Source organism: Bombus pascuorum, chromosome 13 (assembly GCF_905332965.1).
Source record: "Bombus pascuorum chromosome 13, iyBomPasc1.1, whole genome shotgun sequence".
NCBI classification, from domain to species: domain Eukaryota; kingdom Metazoa; phylum Arthropoda; class Insecta; order Hymenoptera; family Apidae; genus Bombus; species Bombus pascuorum.
The window spans coordinates 5035009-5048643 of record NC_083500.1 but is presented as its reverse complement, the minus strand read 5'-3'; the positions used below and the strand labels follow the sequence as shown (position 1 = coordinate 5048643).

At 33.7% G+C, this 13635-nt stretch overlaps 2 protein-coding genes across 2 annotated transcripts; both read right to left on the bottom strand.

The window, feature by feature from the left end:
* Positions 1-76: 76 nt before the first annotated feature.
* Positions 77-6210, bottom strand: LOC132913111 (uncharacterized). The gene is made up of 6 exons (XM_060971087.1): positions 6105-6210; positions 2579-2807; positions 1807-1911; positions 1150-1341; positions 447-683; positions 77-370 (listed from the first exon to the last, which is right to left on the bottom strand). Exons 1-6 carry the CDS (start codon positions 6179-6181, stop codon positions 158-160), a joined length of 1053 nt encoding a protein of 350 aa, XP_060827070.1. The 5' UTR covers positions 6182-6210; the 3' UTR covers positions 77-157.
* Positions 6211-10038: 3828 nt separating this feature from the next.
* LOC132913607 (DNA-directed RNA polymerase III subunit RPC5) lies at positions 10039-13512 on the bottom strand. Its single transcript, XM_060972045.1, has 8 exons — positions 13261-13512; positions 12664-12920; positions 12390-12583; positions 12134-12306; positions 11860-12058; positions 11585-11787; positions 11347-11510; positions 10039-11266 (listed from the first exon to the last, which is right to left on the bottom strand). Exons 1-8 carry the CDS (start codon positions 13309-13311, stop codon positions 10999-11001), a joined length of 1509 nt encoding a protein of 502 aa, XP_060828028.1. The 5' UTR covers positions 13312-13512; the 3' UTR covers positions 10039-10998.
* Positions 13513-13635: the final 123 nt, after the last annotated feature.

Genomic DNA, 13635 nt, shown 5'->3' with positions numbered 1-13635 from the left:
GAATAAATATAATAATTACTCCAGAGTGTGCTTTTGTCTTTTCTTTGTAATTTCAACGAAAGATGTATGATGACACCAGATGTGATATAATTAACGACAGAAATGTGACGATGATTGCGACGATGGATGATAATTATCAAAGGAATGCCGATTGAATTTATTCGTACTCTTCGTCATCAGGTCGTACTTGAGGGAATCTTCTCACAGGCTGGTGTTGAGGTTGCGGGCGTCTATGTTGAAGAGGAATGTTCACTTCCTCGGGACTGCGGAAAACTTGGTTCACGGGTAAACGAAATTGAGGAAGACCCGTTGGTTGTGGACGTGCTGACGGTGGAATACTATTCAACGTAGGTTGGGGACTCGCATACACCTATAGATACATATCTCACATTTTTATCTCCCTTTATTTTACATTTCAAGGTGGTAGCATGTAAATAAAATCTTACAGGTGGAGTAGGACGGCGAATAGGTGCAGAAGGAGTAATCTGATAGTCACCAGCCTCGCGCTCGTCCGGGTGAATGTCTGTTGGGAAGTATCTTTCGCTGTATCTCAAGGTTACGTTGGGTTTGTTCTCAGCTTCAGCCAAGTTCAATGGTTTGTAAAGGTACTCGTTGACGAAATGGTACTGCGAACTCTTTTTACAATTGATGTCTCCACTCGGAGGCATGCAAATTAGATGAACCTGTAACAGAGATCTGTAACTGTCTCGAGGTTTAAGGAGAGAAAGGAATTTCGTGGGATAGTTAACGGCGCATTTTTATTTGTATCTCTCCTACCGAGAAAAGGAACGCGAGTAGATTATCTGGGAAACGTATAACGGCGCACTGGTATCGGGCGATTAAATGTGCGATTTATGATTGGCCTTATCCACCTGCTTGTCCGGGTACAGAAAACCGGAAGAGGTATGGTGAAAACGCGCGCCAAAGCATGAGAGAAGTGAAATTTGCTTATCAGTGATATTCAAACTTGGCTGTTTGCACGATCACGCGAATTTTATATTCGTCAACGTTTTCACTTGCAGCAGCTCAGATTACGCATAAAAGGTCACTATTCGTGTAATTACGGAATAGAACAGGTGTGGAAAGTGTCTCGCATTCTTGCGTTGCGGAGAGTAGATCTATTTAAAGATTGTGTCTGCTGAAAATTACCTGATGGAATGTAAATCCTTCGGGACAGATCCAAGAGTGTTTCGCGTTGTCTTGACAATAGTGGAAGACTTCGCAATTAAGATCTTCATCGGCATAATAGCCCGTTTGCTTGTTCACACAATCGAATTTACTTTGTGGTAAAAGAAGAGTCAAACGATCGGGCTCTTCTTTCTCTTCCAATTCTTCAGCTTCCTTTAGGTTTCGAATACAATTTGAAGCATTATACATGTTGTAATGCGAACAAAGTAGCTACTAAACCATTTATGTAAGACATTTCATTTCTCTGTTGTATTCTTTGAAAAATAGTAGCTGAAATCTTTCTTAAAATTAGCTCAACGATTTACTACAAAATTATTACTTAATTTCAATAGTCGTTCTGGGGTGGCAACGAAATACGTAATTATTGGAAATCACAGACAAAACAAAAATGCTTTACTTCTTCAAGAACATTTCTTTCTTTTCATCGTAATGACTGACTATTACATAAGCTTATTGAGTGGAACTGCAAACAATAGATGCAAGAATTTCTTAGACTACTTTCACTTATTGTGAGATACAAAAGCGTAACAGTTTCACCTGTACATCGATATTCCTCAAAATTTTTTAAATGACAACTGTATAATTTGCTTTGAATGGATATTAAAGAAATATAATTACCCGAGCATTTTGTGGTTGTCCACCACGAAGAATACCACCACGTGGTGGTCCATTCACTCTGATAGCTGCCTGATCGAGAGGTGGGCCCGATGGTTTACGGTATAGCTATAAAAGAATAATGCTCGCAAATGAAAAGTACCTGTATTTATATTCAAGAGCAATCAAACTCATCTTGTGCTTCTTGGATCATTCATGAAAGTATGCGTTCTTTTTACGCGGTTATGCATGGTAATATATAAAGGTACGCGAGTCGATACGTTAAAGCAATTGAAAGTAACTTATTTTTACGTAAGTTGTTACGCAACATGTAGCGACAGGCGCAATATTATATGACGTAACTGTTTTCGTTGCAAGTAATAATTTTAATTTTATACATGTTTATAATTAGATAAAAGTAACAATCGTTGTCATAACATCAGAAATATTTAGTTTCTCTTCTCAAAAAAAAAAAAAAAAAAAAAAAAAAAAAAAAAAAAAGAAAATATATACTTCCATCTTTTATTATTACTCAGTACTGACAGAATGTTTCTAATACCATTTTAAAAAATTATTATTTCGGAATAGTCATCGCAGTTCTTTATCTTCAGGATTGGTATCTTTAAAAGTTTGACAATTTACAACAAAATTCTCAAATCCTACATGTCCTCGTTTCATATGAAGATTCATTATGAAGATAAGTAAGAGCAATTCGTACTTATAATATTTTTCTCCTGTAATTTTCATATGTATAAAACCTAATGCATCGTGAATAAATTATAATTTTATTACTTACAGGTGGTTGACTGCTGGGATTTCTGAAGGCAGGCGTCGGAGAAGGAGTAGGTGTTACAATGTTATCCTCGTAGCTGTTATCGCGGAAACCTTGACCAGCGCTAAGGCCAGACGAATAGAGTGGCCCTAAACTGGACGATTTGCCGGGATAAGGCACTCTTGGTTCTAGATCGTAAGATCCTTGTGCTGCTGCAGTTGCAGCTAATGCCGCTAGACACAGCCAATACATTCTACAAATGGAAATCGTGAGAGTTCCGTTAAGTGATCCACGTCAGTTTTTCACTCTTCAGGATGACGCGTGTGATATATTTTTCGATATGTAGTACAGAGAGAAAATTTATCCCATTTGCTGCGGACATATGCAAGGGAAAGCGACCTTGCTTCTTGATGCTCTCCATAAAACGCTATAGCCGAGCCGAAGTGAAAAGCAGCGATATTTCATTAGATTTACGTAAAGCTGATGTTCATCTCACACGAAATTATTATCATCATTTATAAATTAATCGATCTCATTTATTACCTTGTAATCGCATCGCGTGCGACTGATTATTTTTCAACATCTTTTACGTAATTCTTTTTACGTTTGAATTGATTAATAACGACATTAGTAGGGGCAATCTTCCAGTGTTTAATAATCAAATATATCATTACAATTTCACCCGCAGGTATGGATGTATTAGAAATGAGAAATGGTTGATGGAGAGATAGGAGAATAAATCATTGGTTAGAAAAGTGGTACATATCTGTTAACTTTTTAGCAGATTCATTCGCAGCTGACCATCTGTAAATGCACTGAAATCATGCATGTCGATGACCTAAAATATTCGCGAGAAATATAGTAAAATAACCTAATCGATAAATACACTTACACACATACATGTAAACGTATAAGTATACTTGTTCAAAGGAAGCGGAACTAGTTACTTTCTACATAAATATACTTTAACGAAATGATCAATATTTATAGTATTTATTAAACGTAGGAAGAGTTCGTTAAACTTATCGATTTTTTGGTGACAGCCTATTGTTTGTCTTGAAAGAAATACATCCGTTTACACTTCTACCGATAATGGTCGTGGAAAGCACCTTACTTTCTAAGTGCGTAAAACATGGATAGTGGTTTCACGATTCGTTGGAAACATCTCATTCGTAACGGTGATGACGATGTATCGCGAGAGATCCGGGGCTTTCGATAAATTTGAAAGGCTCGACTTACGAGAGTGAATCTTCCGACATCTCAGTGGTAATAATCTGTCAGTTGTTAAGAGAAATCTCTTGTACAGATGTGATAGATGCGAAAAGATATCGAGATACGGAGATTGATAAATTGAGAAATCAAAGCGATCTTTATCTTTAACATACTAAATAAATTGTAACTAAGAAACAAAAATTGTAATAAATATCCCTTTACTCTTGCTTCTTACAAATACCCTATTTCTTATAAAATAGGCTATTTCACAGGAAAGCATTTACAATACTAAAAGTTTCGAACCGTTATGTGTTTCATACTCATTACTCTTGAATTAAAAATGCAATCCAGTACAGATACAACCGGATAGGTGATATCAAATTTTATAATATCAGCGAAATAGTTACTTGCATAGATCACTGGTGAAAACCTTTAATTTTTTTTTTTTTTTGAAAAAGTAAACCCGAATGAAACGAGTATTGGAAAAGGTTTCCTGAGCCTGTTACAAAGATCAAATGTAACCTGCTTTTTCCTCACTTAATACAACTTTTACGCAACCCGTTTCTCGTATGGGATCCCGGGTCATCGCGTAATTCCGTTGCGGTGATTTACTTGATTGACCAGTCCATTTAAAGAAACAAAGTGGTCAATAAGTAGCAACTACGGGTAACGGAAAAAATGTCACTCTTAATGAGAATCTTGTCTTTACTAGGCGTAAGTCCGCGAACCGGCCGATCGTTAAAGAGTCAGTCGCAAACTTGTTTCGATTGGTAGCCTCGAGTGAAAGTGAGAGGGTCTGCGTGTAAAAATGGTACTATCCGGAGAAAAATGGGAACGTATCTGTCTAAAGCGTTGCAAATTATGTTATGGTGTAAGAGTATATATGCAGATCGCGAAACAATATCGTTCAAGGTACGCGACTGGAAAGGACATCGATCGAGGATTCGATAGAACTTGATGTCAGGAATTCGATCGCCACTACTAATTTTTCATGTTTCATTTCTATTTCAGTTTCTCCGATATCGTTGATCAAAAAAAATCGTAGAAACTTTCTCCGCATGCTGGTACATGATCAAACGTAATTAACATATCTTAATAATTAGAGAAATTTTCAGAGATTACTCAGAACGTAATTGTGCGAATTTAGTTTCTTTTTTACTTGGATGTATTTATGGCAACGATTAGTTTCATTCAATGAAATCTCCTGTAATAAATTGCTAAAATTTCTCAAGGTTGACTGCTTTGAATTAAAAATGTAGATTCAGCACGATGGATCATATGATTTTTAATAGATATTAACTGAGATTGATTTACTTTTATAATTGTGACTAATTTGCAATAAATGTGAGAAAATGGGAACGATCCAAGTTATTGTCGAAATTAATTTTTGGATTTTTTAAAAGAAATATTTCTTGTTTTCAACGAAGTTATGCTTGAGACTGGAAGCTGATCTACAGGGGGTTCTCGAACCATATCAAAGAAAGCAATTGCATAATGAAAAAAGAGATAGTTGTCGGACAACTACAAACGAGAGGAACGCGACGGTATAATATAATCAGTAGAGGGCATACGTAACTGGTCGGCCGATTGTCAGACTTGGACATGTTCTTACGGAAATCTGGAGCAGACTTTATTTTTGTGGCGACATTTTTTTTTTTGATTCAAAGTAGATCAAAATTGCGGTCTTCAGAGTTTTTATTCTCGTATTCTATGCTCCAGAATTTTAAGATTACAAGAAGTCTTGAAAGAATAATTTTATTTTTAATAAATATTATATAATGTAATAAAATGATATTATATAAGCTTAAAAATGTTTAAAATGAACTACCCTACTCTAGATTCTACGAATCACGAATAACTGATAAAATAGTTCGATGTAATAACAGATCGATCAACTAATGCGACTAAAATCTTTCATAAATTCCTAACTTGCAGTTCCTGATCGCCCTCGCACAACCGGTTTCCTTTCCCGTTTCCAGGGCACGTGCCATAATCTTTGCTCCGCCATGCATAACGACGATAATTTCGCAAAATTTTTCATAATATTTTCATAGACCTATCTACTACTACTGCAATACACATTGGTATTCGAATCTACTATGTTGAATATTGTTAAATATCATCCGGATTATTTATTCGTCGTTAATCGTTCCAAATGATTATTCGCACGTTCAAAAAAGAAGAACATCAATGATACACAGATGAAAAGTCGAGAAATGATCATTGGATTTCCAATGGAAAACACTTGCACTGTTCTATTATTATTTGTCACTAATCCCACATTTTTGACTTCTTCCCTTTCTCAAATCTTTCGAAACGTACTTTTTACCCCACTTACCTGTCAACGACGGAGGTAGAGGAGTAACAGCACGATTGACAACACACGAGCTTTATCTTGGCCGGCCGGTTCCTCATCCTCTTATATAGCGTGTCTCGCTGAAAGTTACCTCCACCAAGTAATATCTGGGTTCGCTTTGGGGTAGTGGGAGACATTGATCGATGTACATTGTAGATCGATGTGTTTTCCAAAATTTTTGGTCCACAAATGGTGATATTAAACAGCGAAAAATGATCAATGCCATATCAATCCAATGAGCAAGATGAATTTGATGTAATGGTATAAAAATATAACTGTGAATTACTCTAACTTTATTTTGTCGGATTATATCGGATGATGCAGTGAAACAGTCCTAATGATATAATTAAGTGTAATGTTCAGAATGGGACATTTATGGGTAAATGCAATTTACCTTAGATTTAGATGATTTGGAACTAAATTAAACGTAGTCTTCTGAAATTGTGATTAGTAGAAGAAGGCGTGGATGTTTACAGTGAAAAAGTTTTCATGTGCCGCGAACGGTAAAATAATTTCTTTGGCTTACTTTGAAGCTGAAATCTTTTCTCTCTGACTTTCCATTTTCATTTCAAGCATTAATTTCGTTTCGCGTGGCTTTATTCGCGGAACGCTAAATAGTTTCTTTTATCCATTCGTTCCTTTCGCCCACGCATTTCCAAAATAAATCTTGTAAAATGGACAGAGATTTTAATTAATGAAGTAGGATGCGAAGTAGAATTTTGGATCATATTTCATCGTCGAAAAGCTTTACAAACGTGCTCTACTATGTCAAATTGTATCATATGATATATAGGATATAAATCGTAAAAATCGAATCGGAAATAATAGAAAGCTAATTACGTTAAACGTGGAATTTATATGTATATACGTAACGAAGCAGGTATTGTACTATGATATGTAATCGATTGCAGTTAAAGCACGATACCTATCTGGCAATTCAAGAAAGTGAAACAGAGCTGCGTTAAATCAGAAATTCTTAAGTGAAATTCCTTACGTTTTTTCCACACGAATGTCGAAAGCTATCAGTGGAATTAAGAAAGAATAGATAAAGGTGAACATAATTATTGGCAATATTTGTATACCAATGGATGTATTTTCATGGTTAATGAGATTTTAACGAAGCATCTGAAGAAAAAGCGGTTGATTGCACGGTTGGATGCAATTCTTACGTCACCGATAGCTACGGCCTTTTGATACTTTTTATTTTTATACACACGAGAATTCACATCCGGTCGTTTCCGCAAAGTATTTTCAATAGCAATGGGGTCCCAACGAAATCAGGTGAAGTGGCTTTCTACCACGCACTACATGAAAATTTTCTTCCGATAGTAGGTCGCCGTATTTCGACGACTCAAATTTTACGCCGTTGCTAAAACTTTATTTGCATTCAATAAACGTGACTTTAATCTTTATGTGTATCAATGAACTGCTTATTTTGATTTTACAAACTGTTGGAGTTTGGCTATCTATCATCGACAGGCTATTCTATGTTCGTTTATTAATTTTTTATTGTCATTTGAAAATCTTAAAGCAGCAAATGGTATAAGAATTTGAGACAAGAACTTGTGATAAATAACGATGAGCTGAAGTTGTTTTTTTGCGTATCATTGGCCTATTTGCATGCATTTTTGTATCTCTTCGTATGCACGACGTACAGATATACACTTTAATTGCTTTTCACCTAAATCGTAAGCTGCACACTGTGTTACTGAAATGTCGAAAGTAGGTTGCTTTATCCGTACTTAATTTAATTGCCTTTCACGCAGAATCCATATCTTGATTACATCCATAAAAAGGTCTTGTATTCTTTCCTTTCTTCTTATGCACTTATTCGCTTTTCAATTAGTTTCTCAGTTTAATTTCTCGAGTACATTACATTCTAAGATATCAATTTTTAACTTAACGGTTCTAAAACGTTAACGTTATATAATGATATGGATTTTGTAAATGGAACCAATGATTTTGACATGATCGTTGGATTGTACGTCAATCAATCGGTAAGTGCCTGGGTGAACCGAAGAGTAGGGAGAACAAGTCAAAATTCACGCCCACTGAGAAACTTTCGATCTCTTTTCTTCGATTTCTTGACTCTTCGGCAGCGTGAATCGCCTCTCCCCCTTGAATTCAACGCACTGCTTAGCGTGTAATTTATTGAAATCGTATGGAAACGGATCGCGTGGACTTTCTTTCTTGCAGAGACGCCTATCGAAGGTCATTGTTTTCACTTGACGGAAATCGAGGAGTGATTCCTTTCGATTGATGCGATCGACGAGATCCCTCCAAGATTCGGCCGTCATTCACTTTCTTTGCCTCTCCTTGTTCTTCATACTGTAACTTTTCCTTTTCTTGTCAACGAAGTGTGTAGTTTTCGGTATAGCTATACTTGTATACTTGCATGTGTGTAATTGGCATATTTCATGTTCATAAGCTTGATCCAAACATTATCTTTGTCACAATTCATCAAAGTATACATGTTAACGAAACTTTTGATATTTTTCTTGCTTAAATTCTAGTTCAAATGTGTCGCAATAATTCGTTCGATCGAGCAATTAGTATTGTGTTTGAAACTGCTCTTCGGCTGAAACAAGTTTCACCCACACGTTTCGTACCTACTTTGTTCTTCATGGATAACATATCGAACAGTGAATTCTGTTCATTTCCAGTTACATATATGTATACTTCAAACCCTGGTGCGTTCGTTCCTTAGAAAATTGACCTCGTCAAAGAGAATTGGCTTTTTTCAGATATCAAACCGGTTTCTACTAACTGCAACTGAATTTAGATCGCCAAGTTAAAGAATAAAATGCGTTTTCCGTATATGAATGTACCGCACACCGTTATAGTTAAACAATGTATTAACTCCTCATTGTTCTCGATGAATCGCTCCTTTAGCCTTTTCATTGTACATCATCGAACATTTGATCTCAAATCTTCAACTTTCACGTTGCTGTCAGTTTAACTACATTTTTTCATGACAGAAATGTCGAAAGAGTATCGACATAAATACCATTAATTAATAATTAAACAATTAATACGTAATGTAAAAATTTCTTATTAAATCTTGATTGAAATATTCTGATTAATGTGGTTTCAATGAGTAAATATAATATCGTTTATGACGATTGTATTATATCATAATCTTTCAATGAATTGTTTGAAAATGAATTTATCATTTATAGGGAGGCGTGGTACTGATAGAGTAACAGATATTTGGGTGCTCCGGCCGTATAAAAGCGTAAGAAATACTTTCACCAGCTGTCAGACTTGCAGGAGAAAGTGTGTTCGCCCTCCGTTCCGCCCCTGTAGTACGCAAATGGACCATTAAAGGGGAAAATGAGAAAAACGAGGAGAACGAGATGAAAATCGTAATTAGGCGGAAGGTGAACTTTAGTCTGCCAACTGCAGGCATTTATTCATTCTGTTTGGTTCTGTCAGTTTCTTCTTTAGATATCTTACATTGCAATAATTGCTAGTAGTTCAGGTGAATGACCGTCACCTTTATGCATAGACGGCATTCTTTCCATTCACGAGAATAACTTATGTTAACGTTCTGCGATATGCAAATACGAGGAATCAAATCCATAGCACGCTACCTTGTTAATTTTGAAATTTATTCTTGAAGAGATATGTTTAAATTTCTTTCCTTTTTTTTTGTCGTTGATTTCGAAAAGCATAATCTTTGTAAAGACTCCAGGAATAAGTAAGACTTGAAATGTAGGTAAGATATCCGAAATCAAAACTGAATATGTAAATAAATCAAAAACTCTTTAAAATATAATTTTCTTAGAAAAAATGAAATAATGTTTTATGATAAATATGCTACATAGAAAGAAGGATACAAAATGAGATAAAGATAGAAAGATTACATAATGCTTGTGCTGTAATTAGATGCTTGCAGATTAATTAGATGTTTACATAGCTGCATTAACTTTTATTAGTGTTTCCTGTTTTTACACAAGTACTACTTTTTACGCAGTCGAGGAATAACTTTTAAAATATAATAGCAATATAAAATCATATAACAGTGTTTTTCTTCAATATCTACTGGTTATCTGTACAAATATTTAAATATAGAAATTGAAATAAAGTAAAAATTAGTAGTTTATACAATACCGTCTAAACAATAAACTAGAATAGATGGAAGACGCAAGGAATTCATAATAATGCTTTTTCAGCTACAAGCATGTACACATCGAACATTACAGTAATAAATACGTACATATTTTATTTCATATTTTAATATTTTATACAAAGGTTCCTACTTAATATTATTTATGATTTCATATTATATTATTTTCATTCGTAAAAAATATTTTTAATAAAATAAAAAACATCAGTCATTTCTCAGTCAATGCTTTCAATGCCTCATCGATCAACGATGTGCTGGAACTATTGGAAACAATAAGTGAATATTTTCTACAATTCTGTTATATTACGCTATTCATTCATTGTCGATAGTGTAACATTTACAAACAAATTTTCCATGATCACCATGCAAATATTTGTTGTTTATCCATATCTTTCAATAAACAGTTAAAGTGAACTAAATGTTATATTATGCACGACATACAGAAACCAAAGGCATACCTTTTAAATAAACAGATACAGCAATAAGGTGTAAAATTTCTTTACATTTCATTGCATGAAATTTCTGATTCATTTTTGGACTCTGTATTATCGTTTGTTAGACCAGTCAACTGGGACTAGAAAATATTTTACTTAAATAATTTACAATACAAATATATCGTAAAATTTTGGCAGTGAATCTAAACAAATATGATGTAATAACATAATCCAGATGAATTTTTCACAATTTTCAATATATCAACAATGTATAGGAATATGTTAGTTAATGTTAATCACGCATCAACTTTGGTCACGTGGTTTCAGATGCTTTGCGGGATCGAATAGTTTTTTTATGTTTTACTGGTTCCATTACACTATCATTATCGGACATTGAAGAATCTCTTAACGTTTTCCGTCCGCGTCCCACGTTTCTTTCTTCATTTTCAGATCCAACAGATTCTCTGTTTGATTTCCGTCTTTGACGTTGTGGAATTTGATTGTGAACTTCCATAGCTTCGCGGAGATGTTTTCGTTTTGCTTCCCAAAACATTTCTTGTCTTTGTGCAATTTCAGGATACCTATCGAATAAATTAGATTCAGCAAATAAAGTAGAAAAATTTGATATTTCTTATTTCTAAGATAAAAATCATCTTAATACCTTTCAATAAATTCTTTAGTAGGTGGAATGACTAAATGCCATCCTTTCTTAGGTTCATGTACTGCTAAATTTGTAAATATTTCTTTAATTTCATCAGGAGGCAATTTAATAACAGATGAAATTGTTTTTCGCTTTAGGAATTCGTGTTCCGTAAATGACAATAACTGAAATTGCGCAGTCGCTAGTATAATATTCTATATAAATTTTTCATAAATTATTTAATAAACGTAACACTTACGACATAATCCCTAGCTCTACACATAAGTTCAGCAGGAATACCATTGTGTGATGATATACTATCCTTTGGATACAGAAGTTCACTACTTACGACCCAATTTCCCTGTACTAAAACTGCTACTTGTTGCAAATATTTTAAAACAGCTGTTGTTTCCTGATCTGGTGATAAAATTAACCTCAACTGTGCAAAGGATATTACTTTGGCTGTAAAACAAATTTTTATCATTACTACATAGTAACCTAAAATAAATACAGATAGATCTTGAAGATACTAACCATCTTTCATAAGTGTTTTAACTTGATCAAGAAGAGGTAAAGTTCTAATATAATTGATAGATGTAGTTGGATTAGTAATACCTGACTTCGATTCATCTTTTATTCGTGGTACTAACAGATCTATATATTGTTCAGTTGATATATTCAACGTATTTACAGTTTCATCAGTAGCAGAACAAAACATTTCTAAACGTGTAAGCTGAAAATATATATCTCTAATAAATGTCTAATATAATATTTCAGTAATAAATTCAACTAAAGATAAAATATTAACCTCTGCCTGAGCGCCATTTACTGGAACGTAATTTGTATGAATCCATCTTTCTTCTAAACTTTTTTTGGTATGATGTTGAAAAGATTGCTCCTGCTTCTTTTTTATAAACTCAGGCTTTTGTCTAGCAAAGACTACATTGACTTGTTTTAGACCTTCTTCTTCCTCTTCATAATCTATATATATTAAAGATTACCATTATTAAGAAGATATTTCAATCAAATTAAATTAAACCAATAGAATCTTAATCAGATGTCACCTTCACCCATATTTTTGGCATCGTCTCTTACATATTTATCACTTTTATCTAGATAGTTAAACTCTGGACGCAACTGAATAATTCCTCTTAATGGTGTTATATGTAATTCTCCATCTTGGAAAATACCAATTCCATAATTAGAACAGTTTGGTAATGCACGAGAAGACTGTAATACTGTTTTATCCATAAGATTACTGCAATATAAAATTTATAATATATAATACATCTAAGGTAGATAAATTATTTATTTATATATCTGGATTCTTTAAAATACTTGTCAAATGTCTTTTCATCATCTTCTTGATCAATGTTTGTATCTCCATCAGCATTTATTGCGATTTGTTCGCCTTTACTTTGATCATAATTGACACTATGTGTATCTATTGCTACTTCTATGCGCACTTCCTGATTCTCTGGCTTTATTGAAGTTTTTAAGAAAGTGGTGTTGTCATAACCTTCCCCAGAAGGACGGACGGGATATTGAAAAATAAATAATTTATCTGCGAGTGTTTTTGAAAGAAACACTGGAATCTGGAAAAAATCCAAAAATGTTGTATTTCATATTCAATTTTTCTTTTACCTCGTTTGATTATTTAATTAAAAGAATGTAATTATTATTATTCATGCATTATTTTTAAGGATTTATTTAAAATAAAAATTTTTCATGCAGCAATAAAATATTTACGAGTGTGTAACACAAATTTACTTCAGTGTAATTAAAATATATACATTATCGTTATAAAATCACATTATTAAGTTATAAAATTAGTTTATATAAAATAAATATCATAACAATTTAAGCAAGGAACATAACCTAAACATAACCTAAAAATTAAATAACCGAAAAGAAAATAAAAATTCGCTTACAAACCTCTTTAACCACGGGATCACTCTCATTTTCCATCTTACTAGTACTACACATTTAAACGATTATTTGGAACTTATTCCTTAATACTACCAGAGAGAAAATACTTTAATATCACCTAAACGACCTCTAATACAAACACTGTTATTCTGTTACGTCTTTAAAGTAGATAATTGAGATAAAATATATGTAGATGAAATGTATATTTGGTAAAAAAGATATAATGAAGTTGCGTCGTACACAATGCGTTAGAAGCACGTTGATTCTTAGAATGCAAAAATTATTTATGAATTGACACGGCAAATTCCTTTAAACCAATATATATAAGAACGTACACTGTGTGAAAAATAGCCAAGTGTACTTCTGAAATTTGTTTCCTAG

Excerpts from the sequence above, each read along its gene's own strand:
- LOC132913607 (XM_060972045.1), bottom strand. The coding sequence starts at position 13,311 with ATGTGTAGTACTAGTAAGATGGAAAATGAGAGTGATCCCGTGGTTAAA. Across the intron at positions 12,307-12,389 it reads TGCCAAAAATATGGGTGAAG|ATTATGAAGAGGAAGAAGAA; the intron begins GTGACATCTGAT and ends TAATATATATAG. Across the intron at positions 11,788-11,859 it reads TAAAACACTTATGAAAGATG|CCAAAGTAATATCCTTTGCA; the intron begins GTTAGTATCTTC and ends TTTGTTTTACAG.
- LOC132913111 (XM_060971087.1), bottom strand. The coding sequence starts at position 6,181 with ATGAGGAACCGGCCGGCCAAGATAAAGCTCGTGTGTTGTCAATCGTGC. Across the intron at positions 1,912-2,578 it reads ATCCCAGCAGTCAACCACCT|CTATACCGTAAACCATCGGG; the intron begins GTAAGTAATAAA and ends ATTCTTTTATAG. Across the intron at positions 371-446 it reads TTCGCCGTCCTACTCCACCT|GTGTATGCGAGTCCCCAACC; the intron begins GTAAGATTTTAT and ends ATGTATCTATAG.